At 41.5% G+C, this 17,452-nt stretch overlaps 1 protein-coding gene and 1 pseudogene across 1 annotated transcript in view; both read left to right on the top strand.

The window, feature by feature from the left end:
- The window catches only part of Mmp20 (matrix metallopeptidase 20), a 57,592-nt gene extending 43,206 nt beyond the window's left edge, over nt 1-14,386 (top strand). Inside the window, exons 9-10 of the mRNA XM_004626149.2 lie at nt 11,326-11,429; nt 13,068-14,386. Of these exons, the coding sequence (XP_004626206.1) occupies nt 11,326-11,429; nt 13,068-13,168 (205 nt within the window). The 3' untranslated portion in view covers nt 13,169-14,386. The remainder of the gene's footprint in view (nt 1-11,325; nt 11,430-13,067) is intronic.
- On the top strand, nt 8,627-9,804 carry LOC105741443 (annotated as a pseudogene).
- Nucleotides 14,387-17,452: the final 3,066 nt, after the last annotated feature.

A 17,452-nucleotide genomic window follows, 5' to 3' on the forward strand; every position in this document is an offset into this window, starting at 1 on the left:
TCTGCCCTTTGTTGTAGATCTTTGCTGTAGTTATAACCTTCACACTACTGAAGTTCAGGTGGAGCTCTACAGAGTTTGGACTTATCCAGCTGTGTCTGGCTTAGATCTGGCTGCTGTGCTCAGCTCCTTCCTGCTGCGGACCAGGGCTAGGACTGGGTCTGGATGTTCCCGGAACTCAGCAGAAATTCCGGACCTGGGCTAGGACTGTGTCTCCCTCCAAAATTCATGAAGCAAAAAGAATAGAAATGGACAGAGAAGGGCTGCGGAGATAGCTCAGCGGCACAAAGCCTACCTGGCAAGTGCAAGGTCATGAGTTCAATTGCCAGTACCAAAAAAAGAAAATGAAATGCAGAGAGAAATTAACAATGGAGCTAGCATAGCTGGAGACTCCAATATTCCATTTTTAATAATGGGCAGAACAGAAGTACTCCAAATAAACAGACATTCAGAGATTATTCCAACCAGTAAGAAAAAAAGAGTACATGACTTTCTCAAATGCCAGTGGAATATCCTCCAGGATAGCTGGCATGTGAGGCCACAACACAAGTTTTCATAAATTTAAGGCCATTGAAGTCATACAGAGTATATCTACTAATCACAATGGCATAAATCTAGTAATCAGTATCAGAAGGAAAACTAAAAAAAAATACATGAATATTTATAAAACTGGAAAAATACAGTATTAAACCATCCAAAGGTTATTGAAAAATCATAACAACTATTAGAAAATATTAAGAAGTAAATGAAAATGAAAATGCAATATGTTGGAGCATGTAGAATACAGTGAAAACAAGACTCAAAGGAAATCTTAGAACTGTAAATGCCTACACCAAGACAGAGCAAAGATCTCACATCAGTAACTTTTGCTTTCATACACTGGAAAACCAACAGTAAATTAAACTTAAGCCAAGCAAAAAGAAGGAAATAGTAAGGATTGCAATGGAAATAAATGCAACAGAGAATAAATCAGCATTTTGAGAATATCAGCAAAACCCAAAGTGGGTTCTTGGAGAAGACCGATAAAATTGACAAAGCTGTTACTATATTGGCCAAAGGAAAAAAAGGAAAACTCAAATTACTAAAATCAAAAATGAGAGAAGGAACATTACTACTGACCTTGCAGAAATAAAAAAGATTATAAACAAGTGCTATGAATAATTATACACCAATATATTAGGTAACTTGAATAAAGTAAACAAATTCCTAGAGAGACACAAGCTGATGAAACTAAGGAAGAAATATTCAGCATGGACCTATAGTAAATAGAGATTGAATTAGTGGTCAGAAATGATCCTAGCTGGGGAGATGGCTCAGTAGGATAAGTGCTTGCCTGGCAAGCACAAGATCCTGAGTTCAATGTCCAGTTCTGCAAAAAAAAGGAAAGGAAGGATCATAGAGAAAATCTCATATTCCAATGGATTCACTGGTGATTTCTACTAATAAATATAAAGAAGAATGAATGCCAGTTTTTCATAAAATTCTCAAAAATATGGAAGAGAGCAATGCCTATCTTAGTGTTTGAGGCTAGCATTCATTATCTTGATATCAAAACCAGGTAAAGAGGGGTTGAGGAGATGGCTCAGTGGAATAAGTGCTTCCCTGGCAAGCACAAGGGCCTGAGTTCAATCCCCAGTTCTGCCAAAAAAAAAGGCAAAGAAATAATAATAAAATAAACCTTCAAATCAATATCTACCTATTATTCACTATGGAAACCAAACTATTCCAAAAGTACTAGCAAACAAAATTTAGCAAAATATCAAATAATTATACCCAAAGACCACATGAAAATTTTGCAAGAAATATAAGACTGCTTTAACATCCAAAAAGCAAATAATATGCAGTATCATATTAATAGAATAAGAAATAAAACCACATGATCATCTCAGGTGGTAGAAAAAAAGCATTTGGCAAATCTAAAACCATTTTATGAACTAAAAAGAGAACCCCCAAACTAGCGATAGAAAGAAACTTTCAGTCTGATAAATAAATAGCATCTATGGAAAACCCACAGCTGACCTCATACACGGTGGTAACTGGTTGCCTTCCGCACTGAGATCAGGAACAAAACGAAATTTCCACTCTGACCACTCCCGCTCCATGTTTACTGGAAGTTCTAATCAGGGCAGTTAGGCAAGAATAAGAAAATAAATATCATCTCAATAAGAAAGCAAGCAAAATATTTTATCTGCTTATGATATAATCTTTTAATAAAAATCATAAGGAATACTCTAAAACTTTATTATAATAATAAATTCAGCAAAGTTGTAACATATGAGCTCAGCATGCAAAGACAAGTTTTATTTCTGTATATCTCAGTGAATAATCTGAGGGCAAAATTAAGAAAACTGTTAATGTAAAATTGCATCAAAAAAAACTAAAATTCTTAAAATAAATTTAACAAAAGAAGTGAAAATTTTATTAGTCTGAAAACTGCAAAATATTGTCCAAAGACATTAAGACATTAAGACCTAAAATGGCAAGATAGTTCAAATTCAGGGATCATAAATATTAATATTTTTAAGGTAGCAAGTCTTCCCAAATTAATCACAATAACACTGGCTTTTTTTTGTACAACTTGACAGATTCATCTTGAAATTCACTGAGAAATGTCGAGGCCCTTGAGCAGTCAAAATATCTTGAAAAAGAAAAACAAATTTTGAGAACTTTTGCTTATTGATTTCAAACTTACAGACTGATTACAAACTTACAAATAATTAGTAATGAACAGAGTATGGTACTGGCAGAAAGATAGGTAGATATACATGTTAGTAGAGTGAAACTTAGAATCCAAAAATAACCTGTGTGTCTATGGCCAGTTAGCTTTTGGAGAGGTGCTAAAGCCATTCAGTGGGGGAATGATCATAGCTCCAAGAAGCATGGAAAGCCATATAGGAAAGCACGGCACTGGACCTACTTGATGGCCTACATGAAAATTAACTCAAAGTGAGCAAACAGCTTAAATGTAAAAGTGATGAAACTATAAGACGCTTCAAAGAAAGGAGGTAAATCCCCATGGACTTAGCGTTGAGTGCTTAAGTATAACAAAAAAGCACAAGCCAAAAAAGAAAAACTAGACAAATTGAACTTCATTAAAAATTAAAAAGTCTTTCCAGGCAAGGTGGTGCGTTCCTATAATCCCAGCACTTGGAAGACTGAGGCAGGAGAAGCACTGCAAACTCAAGGCCAGCTTGAGCTGCATAGTGAATTCAAGACCACTTGACTTGCATACTGAGTCTCTATCTCAAAAGGGTTAAAAAAAATTTTTTTTAAATCTTTCTTCAAAGGACACAGCCAAGGAAGTAAAATGGTAATGTTGAAAGGGGAGAAAATTTGTAAGTCAGATTTATCCGAAAAATATATTCTAGATGTTTGTAACTAAAATACATAAAGGACTCATAATCCAATTAGTCAAAAGACAAAATGAAAATTAAACTATGGGCAAAGGATCCAAATAGACATTTCTCCAAAGAATATATACAAATAGCCAATAAACACACGGAAAAATACTCAGCATTTGTAGTCATCAGGTAAATATAAGTCAAAACCACAATTAGATACTACTTTCTACCAACTAGGAAGCTGTAATCAAACCGTCAAACAATTATAATTTTATGGAAAAATCAGAACCCAATACAGTTGCTGATGTGGCTGTAAATTAGTGCAGCAATATTGAAAGGCTCTTATTACTCAAAAAATTAAATACAGAATTTCCATTCAGTCTAGGAGCCCTCTCATTGGTATATATACCTAAGAGAAATGAAAACATGTACACATGAAAATCATACCCAAATACTCATAGCAGCATTATTCAGAATAGCCCCATGGAAAACCCGATCTCCATCAAGTGTTGAATCAGAGGTCGTGCTCTGGCCACCAAGATGACGTGCTTGTGCATGCTATGGCCTGGACGAATCCAGAAGATTATGCCGGGGGAAAGCAGTCAATCGCAAAAAACCCATATGGTGCCATTTATATGAAATGTCCGGAACAGGCAAGTAGACAAAGACAGAAGTGAATTAGGGATTGCCAAGGGCAACTTAGGGTGAGGAGGGGAAGTTGAAAGTGGAAAACCAGAAGGCAGGAGATTTCACTTTGGAGCGCAGATAGTGCTCTGAAATGCACTGCGTGGATAGTGACATGGTTCTGCAGATATAGTTGGGTTTGTTGTTTTTTTTTTTAATAGAATTGTTAGAAGAGGACATAAATCCTGCAGTAAGTCTGCAAGAGCTCATGAATTAGAGAGCAAGCGATAGATTTGACTGAAGTTCACACAGGAAGAAGCTTGGGTCATGGTGACTGACTGATTGGGGTCATTTCTCTCTGTTCTGTTTTGTTGTGTGGTGCTGGGAGCATAGGGCCTTACCCACGGTGAGCACCAGCTCACCATCGCCTCTGAACCACAGCCACAGCCCCAAGAGTCCTATCAGATTTAGATTTTGACATTTGCCAAAATAACCCAACTTAAGAAATACAGCAGAATTGGGGAAATGAAGAGGCGCTCTATTCGGGCAGGGAGCATGTGATGTGCTGGTGAGACTCAAGACTGCAAACGCCCAGAAGAGAGCTGGACAGAGTGCTTGCGCTCAAGCAAAACTCAGGCTGGAAAGATCCATTTAGAATTCACCACGCATCAGGTAGACTGGCCCCTGCGGTACGAGAGCACTCACGAAGAGGGGCCCAAGGGCAGCATGTGAGGTTTGTGGTGGAAACACTGAAAATATGGAAGGGATGCAAGTGACCTAACTCAAACATCTTTGGGTAGCGGTTTCCTATTGTTCTCCTCACCCCTCCCGAGGGTTTTCCTCATCTTTAACTATTAAGAATATAATTTGGCATTCTGACCTTCTTCCCTTAGTGTTATAGCATAGGTGTTTTTCCATGTCCTAGGACCTCTTTCTGGTCATTTTCTTCAAGGGTCTTGTTTCCTGATTTCCTGGGGCGCATGTGGCAGCCTCTCACTCCTTTCATTTCTGACCACCCGTCCCCACCGTCCTCCAGTGCAGATCACAAAGGGCCCCTCCACCAAGAAAGCCAAGGGATTCCTGCCTAGAATTGACTATTATCTTCAAGGGGGAATTTGAGGGGATTTTTCCATTGTCCCTCCTGATTCAGACCAGAAGGGCCACCTTGAAGAAACTTCCCAAGAACACTTTAGATGTTTTATCAATAAATTCCCCTCGTGGGCTGGGGAGATAGCTCAGTGGTCTAAGCATCTGACTGGAAAGCCCAAGGACCTGCGTTTGATTCCCGGTACTACATGCCGTGGCCGTGCACGCCTGTAATCCCAGCGCTGGGAAGTCTAAGAAGACAGGAGGATCACTATGAGTCCGAGCTGCGTAGCGAGGCCCTGTACCAAAGAAATTCCCCTCTTTCATAAGTCCCCCTTATCAAGAGTTTGTCGTGCTGTCTCACAGTCCCTTTCAGTACCGTTTAGCAGACTCCACTCTCCATGTAGTCCTTCAAAATAGAAGGGGTTCAGGCCATTGACGTTGCAACTAAAATGGTGGAAATGCCTAAAAACTGTAATTTCTAAGCATATATGCCAGGTTAAGCAAGAAATTACCCTTTACAAAAATTGTCCCCAAAACCTTACACTACAAATGTAGAGACTGAGAGAATATATCTGAAAAACTACATCAGATGCTGTTCTATTACTGGTTTAGTAATAGAGTTTAAAGTTTAACTGGTTTAAGTCAGTAATGCTTTTTTTTACTATCTGTACACTTTAATCAGCATTAAAGATGAAACAAATGCTCATAAGGGAAGTAAATATAGTTGCAAATCACGAGTTTTAGTCTGATAGTTAGATTTCATAAGCAAGACCTCAATGATAGGAAAATATATGCAATGAGTTTAGCAGCTACCTAATGTCCAGTAGATTATCAGTGAAAATGTTTCTTTCTTTAGTATTCATTTGCTATTCAAATTCAGATAATATTTATTGATAGCTTACCATATGCCAGGAATCTTGCTAAGTATTTTCTTGTATCATCTCACTCATCCATCTGCCTTCTCATAATATTAAGAAATAAATATTGTTAGCTTTGTTTAATAGCTAAAGAAATGGGCCTTTAAAGGGGATACTACAAATAGCTCAGCGGATTAAAGCACCTGCAAGCAGGCACAGGAGCTGGGAGTTCGATCCCCGGGCCTGCCATGCCAGCCCCACTCCCCCAGGGCACACTGAGACTGCAATTGAGACTGGGTGTAGTGGTGCGCATCTGTAATCCCGGCTCTTAGGAGGCTGTAAACAGGCAGATCACTACAAGTCCGATCTAGTAGTGAGACCCTGGACACCCTGTAGACACTTCCCTAAAATACAAAAAAACTAAGCAATGGACCAAATGAAGCCATGTTTCCTGTCCTTTGACCTAAGTGTACAGGCCCTTCCTACTGACCATGTATATTCATCCTTCCATTCTCTTCAGCATCTACTTCTTGTGAGTCAAAATGCCCACTGTTCTTATCTGCCATGTAATTTCTTTTATCATCTTGCAAAATCCTCAACACCAGTGCCTCTCCTCCCCTGCCTTCTGGATCACCTCCCTTTTCTACTTCCTCTCACCTTGGTGTCCAGCACTGCAAAATGTTATCTGATAAAGTGTGTTGAAAGATTAAAAATATGTGTCTAAAACAAAGAAAAGTTAAAGACTAAACCCTCTGTTGACTTAGATCCCAGCTCAAATCTCAAAGTCCATTCAGCCTCACCAAACCAGAGCTAATAGTTCTTGGGGATAAAATAAACCATATGGTGGGGCCTGTCCTAGTGCCACACGAGCCAGGCACATGGTGTGTGTGTGACCACAAACTGGCCTCATGGTGCTACTTTCCTGATGAGGTAACCAGGGCTCAAAATTCAGATCGGATTTGCTGATCGTAGAACCAACCAATAGCAAGTCAGAAGCTCAGGCCCAAGCCATCTGAAGAAGATGTGCCGTGCCTGTTGCCCTCTGCAGAAATCTCCACATCTCTGCCCACTTGGACTCACAAAGTTTTCACCAGGTCATGGAGAAATAAGAACAGAAAGTACACACATTCTGTGTGAGCACAGAGTCAGGGAGTTGGCAAGAACTGTCATGTATTGTGAGTTTATGTCCTTTCTGTCTTTTTTGATGATAAAGTCTATTTTCTTTGTGAAATGATAGTGAAGACAGGTGGTGATAGTTTTTGGTAGTTTGAGCAATGTTCTTGTTTGATAAACTGAAGAGTAGGTAATCTTGAGTCAGGTATGAAGGTCCCTGCATCCTTACTGTCTACATTAAAGATTTAAGTGATATATTAACCTAGTATAGCAACTATATTGTACTGTTGGAGACTTAATTTCCATTCCTACTTCTAACACTCTAAAAAGCAGCTCAAAAATAAAACGCGGGGCCAGGGAGATGGCTCAGTAGAAGAAGCACAAGGGCCTGAGTTCAATCCCAGGTTCCGCAAAAAAAAAAGGTTCAAAAAAAAAAAAAAAAAAAAAAAGACAAAGCCCTAGTCAGTTTCGGACTGAACACTCAGTGCTCAAGTTCCTGTTGAATGTCATGAAGTTTGTGTCTTCTTGCCTATATAATCACAGCCACATGAGGGACATTTCAGGAGGTGGTGGGTGGGGCCTGTGGCCACAGGAAACCACCCAGTGGCCCAGGAAAAATTTGTCTGACCTTTGGGTGAAAAAGGAGTAAGGCTGGGAGTGTCCCCATGTGGAACTCTGTGCTGATAGAGAAGGGACTTTCATATGCATTAAATGAAGTCTTCCCAAAGAGTCAAGACCGCTTGATCAGTCAGGTAATCTTTCAGGAAGCAAAAGCAGTGGGATTCAGTTGCATTAAGTTCAAGGGCACAGACTCAGTTACTGCAGGTTGTCCTGATTCTTATTTACTGATTATTCTCACGTTCATGTATTCATTCTAAATATATTACTTCATCAATCCTTTCTCCATCTTTATTCGTGCAGCACTAGCCCCGTGAATAAAAAGTCCCTAAAGGCTTTGTTTAGTTAGGTAAGAAATTCATAGAGAAGTGTGTGTTGTTCATGTGTGTGTACAGACAGACAGATAGACAGACATCTAAAATAAGTCATAGGCTGGGAGATAGCTCTGTGGTCTAAGCACCTGCCTGACAAGTGCAAGGACCCGGGTTCGACCTACAGTGTCACATGCCGTCCTGGCCACTGTAACCAGGCGTGGTGGCGCATACCTGTAATCCCAGTGCTGGGGAGGCTGAGAGAAGAGGATTACTACAAGTCACAGGTGTGTAGTGCGACCCTGTACCAAATAAATAAATGATTTTTTAAATTCCAATATGGAGGAAAGGTTAGAAAGGACTTAAAGGATAAAGGTCTGCAAACTGCTTGCAAGGCTGGATGCATCACGTGAGGCTTCATCTACACAGGCGCATGGGAAAGTTTGTCTGCTACTCAGTTCATCATTTCAGGAAAGAGGCCGCTCCTGCAATGCAAATCTGAACGTCAGATCCACAGCGGGAGGGTGAAGGGCACCGGGCCAACCAGACTTCCCAGGTGCTGGGCTTCCCGACCTACGCTGACCCCTGCATTCCCGCCTGCAGCTGCCTGGTCATGCTGCCCAAAGTGGAGACAGAAGCCCTGGGACTGGCTCAATCGCATGGGGAACAGGGGCAGATGCCGGAGAACATGCACTTGGTAAGGGCAGACCGAATGCGTTCAGGAAGGAATAAGTTTGGGCCAATGTATAAGAGAGACGGGTCTCTGAGGCAACAGAAAAAAGCCCTCATCCAAGCCAATGACTTAAGCTAGGAGCTGTGTCCCGGATGATCCAAGCAATACCCTCTGACCTGACCATCTCGTCTGCAATTCAGAATATCTACCCAGCCTCCAAAGGCCTACCTCTGAACCTTACTGCCTTGACGCCCACAGACTGCAACAGATGCCTTTCTGTCATGTCTCCTATTAGCATGACAACGCCACCTCACAGCAGCCTGCAAGGTTACCAGATGTATGGCCATTTTCCTAGCAGGGCCATCAAGTCTGAGTACCAGGACGCCTACACCGGCTTGTCTGAGTCCATCATGACCTATTCCTACATGGATGGTTACCAGGCTGGCTCTCCAGCAAGCATCCCACCCCTGATACTGGACCTTTTAAAGTATGAACCAGACGAGCCTTAGGCGCAAGCCAAAGTCTCGGCCTCCCTGCAGCAGGAGCAGGCTAACCAGAGCAAGCAGGAAAAGCTAAACTCGCTCAGGCTCACATGCAAAATGGCAAACCAAACCCTCTTCTCCGTCGTCGAGTGGGCAAGGAGCAGCAGCTTCTTCCAGGAACTGAAGGTTGATGGCCAAATGAAGCTGCTTCACAACTGCTGGCGTGAGCTCTTACACCCTCAACCACATTGACTGACAAGTGGTGCCTGGGAAGGAAGGGCACATCTTCCTGGTTACTGGGCAACAAGTGGAGTGTTCTATAATAGCATCCCAAGCTGGCACCACCCTCGGCAACCTCCTATGTCATACACAGGAGCTAGTGGCAAAGATTCGATCCCAGCGGCTTGATCAGTAAGAGTTTGTGTGTCTAAAGTTATTGGTGTTCTTTAGTTTAGATGTCAAAAACCTCAAGAACTTCCAGCTTGTTGAAGGTGTCCAGGAACAAGTCAACTCAATCTGCTGAACTACATACTTTGCAACTACCCACAGCAAGCAGAGAAATTCGGGCAGCTACTATTTGGACTACCAGAAATCTGGGCAATTAGCATTCAGGCTGAAGAACACCTCTACTGCAAGCACCTGAATGGAGATGTCCCCTATAATAACCTCATCGAAGTGTTGCATGCAAAAAGAGTGTAAGTTACAACCCTAGGAGCACTGCTTTCAGAACAAAAAGAGATTGGGGTGGGAGGGGGAGGAAGAACAGGAAGAGAAAAAAAATGCTCTGAACTGCTCTAAGCAACACATTATTAAAAACTTGGTTTAAAGATACTGAATTTTTAAAAGCATAATAATCAAACACTTAATAACAAATAAATGATGCATCAGGGTATTTGTGTCGCAAACCGTGAATCAAAGGCCTCACATACCCAAAGGATTCACAATGACAGACATTGGAAAGGAGTGGATTGAGCTCACAGATGGATTCCAAAACTGTGTCAGAAGAGAAACAGACAGGACGATTCTCGTGTATTTAAGCTGATCTCCACTGTGAAGAAATTTAGGAACTAATCTGCATTATTAATTAGGCTTGTTCATCAGGGGTCTGCATTTACAAAATCCCTCCATGGTGAAGCGGAACTGGAACCCTTCTGAAGAGCGCCTCAGCTGCACCTGCTCAGCTCCACTCTCTTCCTCTGAAGAGCCCCGTGCCTTCTGCCCTGTGACCACAGAATCTGTGCTCAGGACCCGTGGCCAGACACGCCCGGGAGGGGCTCCACTAAAGCATGGATTCTGAATGTCTGTGTTGTAGACCTGCAAAGAGCTGATGAGAACAGCCTATAAATAGGTCAGCTTGCCATTTTAAATATGTTCTGGTTTGTTTTCTCATGTGTTCCTGAACAGGAAAAAAGAAAAACAAAAACAGGCATTATTTCTCTTCTATCATATATAAGCATTAATTAATATTAGGGGATATGACTACCAGTTTTTAAAGCAAATGCTTCATAACTAAAGCAAGTTACATTGCTTCTTGGCCTTTTGGCTAAGATCAAGTGTCTAAAGCAAGTCACATCTTATTTCTGCTATTGTTGGTGAAACATGGCTTTGGCATTGTTGAATTTCATAAGAATGTCCGACCAAAAGGATTATTACTAGGCTAGTCACAGTGCTAAGTAGTTGAATGTAGAAACTGAAACATGTGAAGCTATGCAAAATGACAGGAAAAACAAAAAAGTGAGCTGATACATTGACTCCAGGCTCATTCTCATCGCAATGCGCAATGCGTATCACCTAAACCTGAGATGGAAACTGATTTTTTACACGTAGCCTAGAAAGGTATCAGTGTAATTCAAAATCCTTCCCAGAGGGGAAAGGAAGAGAGTGATACTGGCGCTTTCAGTCACAGGCCAAAGCGTGCCAGAGGACAATTGCAAACAAACTCTCCGAACAAGGCTGTCAGTCTTATTAACACGCAACGCCACAGGTATGAAAGGCTTGCCTTACTTCACGACTCTAAGAGGTAGCTGTGCAGATGTGGATCAACATTTGTTTGAAATGAAGTATTAATATTTTAAAGTCGAAACAATTTAAAAAATACTTTTCAATAAGTTAGAGTAAGTCATAATCTGACCTAGATAAATATATCTAACTAGCACACTGTCATCTACAAACAACAAAAACCTGTCATTACTGGTATTTATAAAATGATACATCTTCTAGCTTCGATGAACGAAAAAGGAAGATGGAGAAAGACTACCCAAAGAGCACTGAAGAAGAGTTCTCAGGAGTCCATGGCCAAGTAGACGCCGCCGTGGAATTAAATGGTGAGTGTTGCACTGAAAAGCTTCCTTGGGGCTGGTGAGATGGCTCAGTGGTCTAAAGCACCTACTTAGAACAAGCTTAGCAAAGCACAGGGACCGTGGTTCAATCCCCCAGCACCACATACCAGCCAGCCCGCCCCTTGGTGGGCTGAGCTGGCCACACACATACACACACACACACACACACACACACACACTTAAATAAATAAATATTTTTTAAAAAAAAACCTTCTTTGTGGAAATTTTAACAAGAAATCCGGGCTTTGCTTTGACACAACAGCAAATGTATTTCCAAGTGTGACTCATCACTCCTCATTTTGGGTTCTGGATCCTTTTACGAATTTAGCTAACTGAATTATTCACTAGAAAGAGGGATTACAAAAGGTCTGCCAAATGTTCCTCTCTTTATTGGCAGAAAGTTTTTAAAATATAACCTGGGCATAGTGGTACATGCCTGTCAACCTAGCATTCTTGGGAGCTGAGACAGGAAGACTGCCAAATCCGAGCCCAGCTTAGTCAATTTAGCAAGACCATATCTCAATAAACAAACAAACAAACAAACAAACAAACCAAGAAATCCTGGGTTTAGCCCAATGGAGAGGCTCTGGCTCAATCCCCAGGACCAAAAAAGAAAAGCAGTCCAGTCTTCTTCCATTAGTCAGCTAGATCATAAAGCCCACACAGATAAAAATAAAAATAAGCTGCTACATCTTCAAAAGTCTTGAGGTGGAGGGGAAAAATAAAATAAGACATCATCTCAGCCTTCCCAGTGTCTTTTCCCTATCACCCAACATCTAAAACTTAACATGGGGCCGGCGAAATAGCTCAGCCAACTAAAGCGCCTGCTTAGCCAAGCTTAGGCAAGTGCAGAGACTGTGGTTTGATACCTGGCACCACATGCCATGCCAGCCCCACCCCCCAGAGCGCGCTGAGCCAGCCAGAGTTCTGGCACAGTGGTGCCCACCTATACTCTCCGCCCTGGGGAGGCTGAAAACAGAAGGATCATTATGAGTCCAAACTGTGTAGTGAGACCCTGCAACAACCAAATACATTTTTAAAAATAAAATAAAATTTTAGAAAACACATAGCTAGGAGAGTAAAACTGAACTGAGTTGAATAAATGTCATTGAATCTTTAGAATGAGCCAGTCAGCGTGCTCTTCCTGAGTGTGGAGCTCAAAGCTGAACACTGCTCAGAAATGCCACGCCAGCTCCAGAGATGGCTTCTGCTCTCTTGGGATGGGCAACGTCTCTGGGAAAAGGGCGGCCGCCCACAACAGGCGAAATGAGTGGAAAACAAGACAAAGTATAGTTAAGCTAACTGACTGCAGAGCTGTCCAGGACGAGTCCTGAGAATGGGGAGAGGTGGCCTGAGGAGCCTGCAGCAGCCCTTAAGGCTGCCTGCTGAGGCATCTGGCTTTGAGTCCTGAGGTTGGCTTGCCAGAGTTGAAGACCTTGGTCTGGCTGAAACAAAAGAGAACAAGGAAAGGGACTGCAGACTTCCCCGGGCACGCCGGAGCAATGTGGAAGGCCAGCGAACTGCCACCCGCCAAGTTCCCAGTTCCTCAGAAAATCTGTAACATAAATCCTCTGGTTACACATCCGCAGGTCATTGCTAATAATCCAACTTTGTGTCTTTTAGGCTACATTTACTTCTTTTCAGGACCAAAAACATACAAGTATGACATTGAAAAGGAGGACGTGGTCAGTGTGGTGAAGTCCAGCTCCTGGATTGGCTGCTAAGCAGAAAGGGCTCGTGTTCTCCAAGAAAGAAAGGCGACCGCAGGCGGCTGATACCGGATTATAAGGACTGAAGCGTATGGAGACTAAGACTCTTCCCGGGGCCTTCAGTTCTACGTGCAACTTAGAGTTCCCTAAAGCAGTCATGTTTCCACATTTTTCATAGTTGTGCACTCAGAATTTTAATCCTAATGAGAAATTAAGCCAACTGTACACAAAATGCGAATCAACCTAATGTATTTCACAGTTAGACACTCAGTTTTTTCTTCTCTAATATACTCTAAGGCAAGTTGATAAGTTGAGTTTTTCATTCCCAGGTAGAAAAATTCCCTAACAGATAATTATTTTATTAGGCTACACCAATACCATACAAATTATGACTAACCTCTGTAGACATTGACTTTTTGGCCATCAGTAATTATGATGAATATAAATATACCGATAATTACTATACCATACCACAAAAAAAGACACAAGATTTGTTTTTTATTTTACTTGACTCTGTGTCGACTCAGGTGTCTCTGACACAGATTATGTGAGGCAAACTTTCAAATGAATTTCATACCTCACAATAGACTGACACTTTGCAGCAGGAAAATATTTTAACAAAAGGCAATAAAAATGTTATATTAGAATAGTTCATTTCTCTTTTCTGTTAATATTTATCAACCTCTCTAATACTTTATTTGGCAACAAAGTCTGTGTATCTGTAGGAAATGTAAATTCTAAGGTAGTACGTGTGCACAGGCTCAAAAGAAATACGGACAGAGAGCACTCCTGCTTCCTACCAACACCCTCAGTGGAGCTGTCTTTCACCCATCTAGAGTTCTTCTGAATAGTTTTTTATATAAGGGAGTTCACTTTTTTGGGCGGGGAGGGAGTTCACTTTTTAATTTTAATTTTTTTACTGTAAGATAACATTTTTTCTCCCCTGCCTAGTATCAGTACAGATGAAATTATGGCTGTCTTTCTCATAACTTTTTAGATCTTGCCCTCAGAATATAATGATCAGAAAACATTGTTGGGGCTCTAAAATTGAATGATGAAGTATATGTGTTCTTCATAAACTGCATAGAACATTGGCCGCTTTTAACAAAAGTAATTATCATTGTTTCTATTTATTAAATATTTTCATACAGTCATTAAAAAGACTTACTATTAAGGAGTGAGGGGTCTGGCAGGATAGCTCAGTGATCTAAAGCACCTGCTAAGGCAAGCTTAGGCAACTACAGGGATCACAGTTCAATCCCTAGCACCACATGCTACACCAGCTCCACCCCCAGGGCAGGCTTAGCAGGCACACCAAAAAAAAAAAAAGGATGAGGGGGTTACATAAGGTTCCCTAATTTCCATTTGGTTTCTGTTAGTGGAAATAGCTATTTATAGCCAAACAGATGTTGCGTTTTGTTCAAGGCGCATCTGCTATCTTCCTTTGCCATGTCAATCCATTGTATCACATGATTAATGGATAAACAAAATGTGGTGGTATCCACAGGGAAGAAAAATCACTTTTGCAAAAACAGCTGAGAACTTCTTACTAGCAATAAGCAAATAAGAAAACAGTCTAGTAATTCCTCAGAAAGGTAAAAGACAGACACAGAAATTCTACTTCTTAGCGTATATCTGAGAAATGCAAACATGCCCACACAAAAACTTGAAGCATTCATAGCAGTGTTATTCTTACCAATCAAAAGCAGAAACCTTCTATCACATGATTAACAATAAATAAAAAGTAATGCCAGACAACAGACTATTACTCAACAAGAAAAAGAAGCGAAATCCTAATGCATGCTCTAAAGTTAGGGATGGAGCGTGAAAACATCCTGCTAAGTTAAAAAAAAAAAAAAGCCAGACACGAAAAGTCATGTACATGTATAATTTCATTTAATAGGAATATCGTAATAGGAAAATCCACAGAGACGGCAAACAGAAGAGTGCTTATCAGGAGTTGGTGGGAGGAGCTATCGGGGTGTGGGGAGTGAGATGACCATGGTTATACGCTCTGTGAATAAATTAAAAGCCATTGAACTGTACACTTTAAATGAGTGTGTTGTATGCTATGTGATTTATATCTCAATAAAAGTGTTACATGTTAAAAAGGAACAAGGATGCCAAAGGGGTGCGATAATCCGCGAAGTTCCTACGTCCTGGCAGCTGCCGGGAACAAGGTGGCAGGAAGCACCAGCGTGAAGACAGCCAGCAGGTGCTGCCCTTGTGTCCACGGAGAGCAGGAGCCACACACCGAGGACACCTCACTGCACGGACGGACGTCACTGAAAGCAGCACACTCGCCGGGGACAGACGGGCTGGCTTCCTGCCCTGTGGCTTCCGTTCTTAGCTGTAGGGCGTTGCCTAAGTTCTCTGATCTCCCTCTGCCTTCGTTTGCTCTTCTGTAAAATTGGAATTCCAACGGTTCTCACTTCCTGGGGCTGCCTAGAAGCTCGTGCATCTGACTGAACTCGTGCAGTGCTCCTAGTAGGTCCTGGTACTCTATAATTGTCCTTAAAATAATTAGAATTAGTGTTGTTTGCCGAATTTTTATAGATAGATCCCTTGAGATAGCTAAAAGCTGGATGCGCAGTAACAAAATATGACAATCCGTGACCTGAATTATTTCCTGTTCAAACTCCAAGTTAAGTCAAAAGTAGTCCTTAAAAGTAGTTGTCTCAAAAGTAGTTCTTAAAATTATATTTCTTGAATTAAAGAACACCTGGCTTCCAGATATATTTGTGTACATTTTGGGAACATAGAGTTTCCCTAAAGTTCAAGGAGTAATGATTATGTGTCATGAGCCAAAGCACTTGCTCTGTGTGACACAAGAACTTCATCCACAATAGCTTGTGTACAGCGGGCCTTCCACATTTTCAAGTTCCTCATCCACAGATTTAATTAAGCAGGAATAGAAAATATTTTTTCAAATAACTATGTATAGCACATGTACAGATTTTTTTCTAAACAATTCCACACAACTGTTTACACAGCATTTTCATTGCATTAGGTTTTATATTTAACTAGAGATGACTTGAAATCTATAGGAGGATGTACATAGGTTACACGCAGAGATTATATTTCATGTAAGGAATTTTTATATTCATAGATAACAGTACCCTGGAACCAGTTCCCTCCATAAACCACAGAACAATTTTACTTTTCACTTGGGTTCAGAGTAAAAAAAAAAAAAAAAAACTGACTTATAATAACAGTGTTAAAGAAAATGTGATTTACTGACTCCTTTGACAGTCAAGAGCAACAAAACCGAGTTCGTTTTCCACGGTGTCGTGCTACCATCAGTGACGGCTATGAGCAGAACCCTTTCAAAGCACCTAGCATGCCGCTCCCAACCGAATGCATGTGCCCTGGTTGGGAGCTCCCCTCACAGAATCCCCAGAATTTTCTGTGACTGGACCCAAGCTCTCTCCCACTTAGCCTGGGCTGAATGGTGGAGCTAACTTTACCTACTGAGACTATTTCTTTCCAAGTGTTTATTTGGGAACCACTGAGGCAGGAGGATTGCTACAAGCCTGAGCTGTGTAGTGAGGCCCTATACCGAATAAATAGATAAATAAATCTGTGGCCTATTAACTCATGAAAATATTCATGTTAGAAAAAAAGCATTTATGTTAATAATCAGTCTTTGCAGAAATCCATACTGCTGTACTCCAAGACAGGGAGAACAGACATAAAAATTAAGACTGTGAGAAGACAAAATAGTTACTAACTTCAAGCATGCTGTGAAGGGAGAGCAAGCCTTCCAGCCAGCTGTCATAGCCGTGCGTGGAGAGAGTAGCAACGGAGAAACCGTCAGCACACGAGGGTTGTGACTCGCGGACGGCACGCTGTGTCCCAGGGCCGAGGCCTGAGACCAGGCACCTTCGCAGCACTCGCAGGCAGCCTGGGAAAGGGCCAGAGACAACAGGACTTTGCAGCCTGGAAGAGATGCCCGGCTCTTCCCTGGGAGTCATGGGTTTGCCAGAGTCAACGTGCTGTCACTGTGAGACCTTCATACTTTGGCTCTAAGGGAGCCTTTGATGACATTTCAGACAAGCAGTGAAAGCTAACTACCATGGTTGCAGCAGCGTGGGTTATTTATTTTTTTTTTTATAAAACCCAAACTTTTTTTTTTTTTTTTTGGCAGAACCGGGGATTGAACTCAGGCCCTTGCGCTTGCCAGGGAAGCATTTATTCCACTGAGCCATCTCCCCGGCCCTGCCTAGCAGCGTGGGTTATTAAAAATGCAGACTTAGAGCTGAAAGCCAGACCTTTACAGGGAAGAGGAGCCCTGCCCAG

Source organism: Octodon degus, unplaced genomic scaffold, assembly GCF_000260255.1.
Source record: "Octodon degus isolate 3935 unplaced genomic scaffold, OctDeg1.0 scaffold00012, whole genome shotgun sequence".
Lineage (NCBI taxonomy): Eukaryota > Metazoa > Chordata > Mammalia > Rodentia > Octodontidae > Octodon > Octodon degus.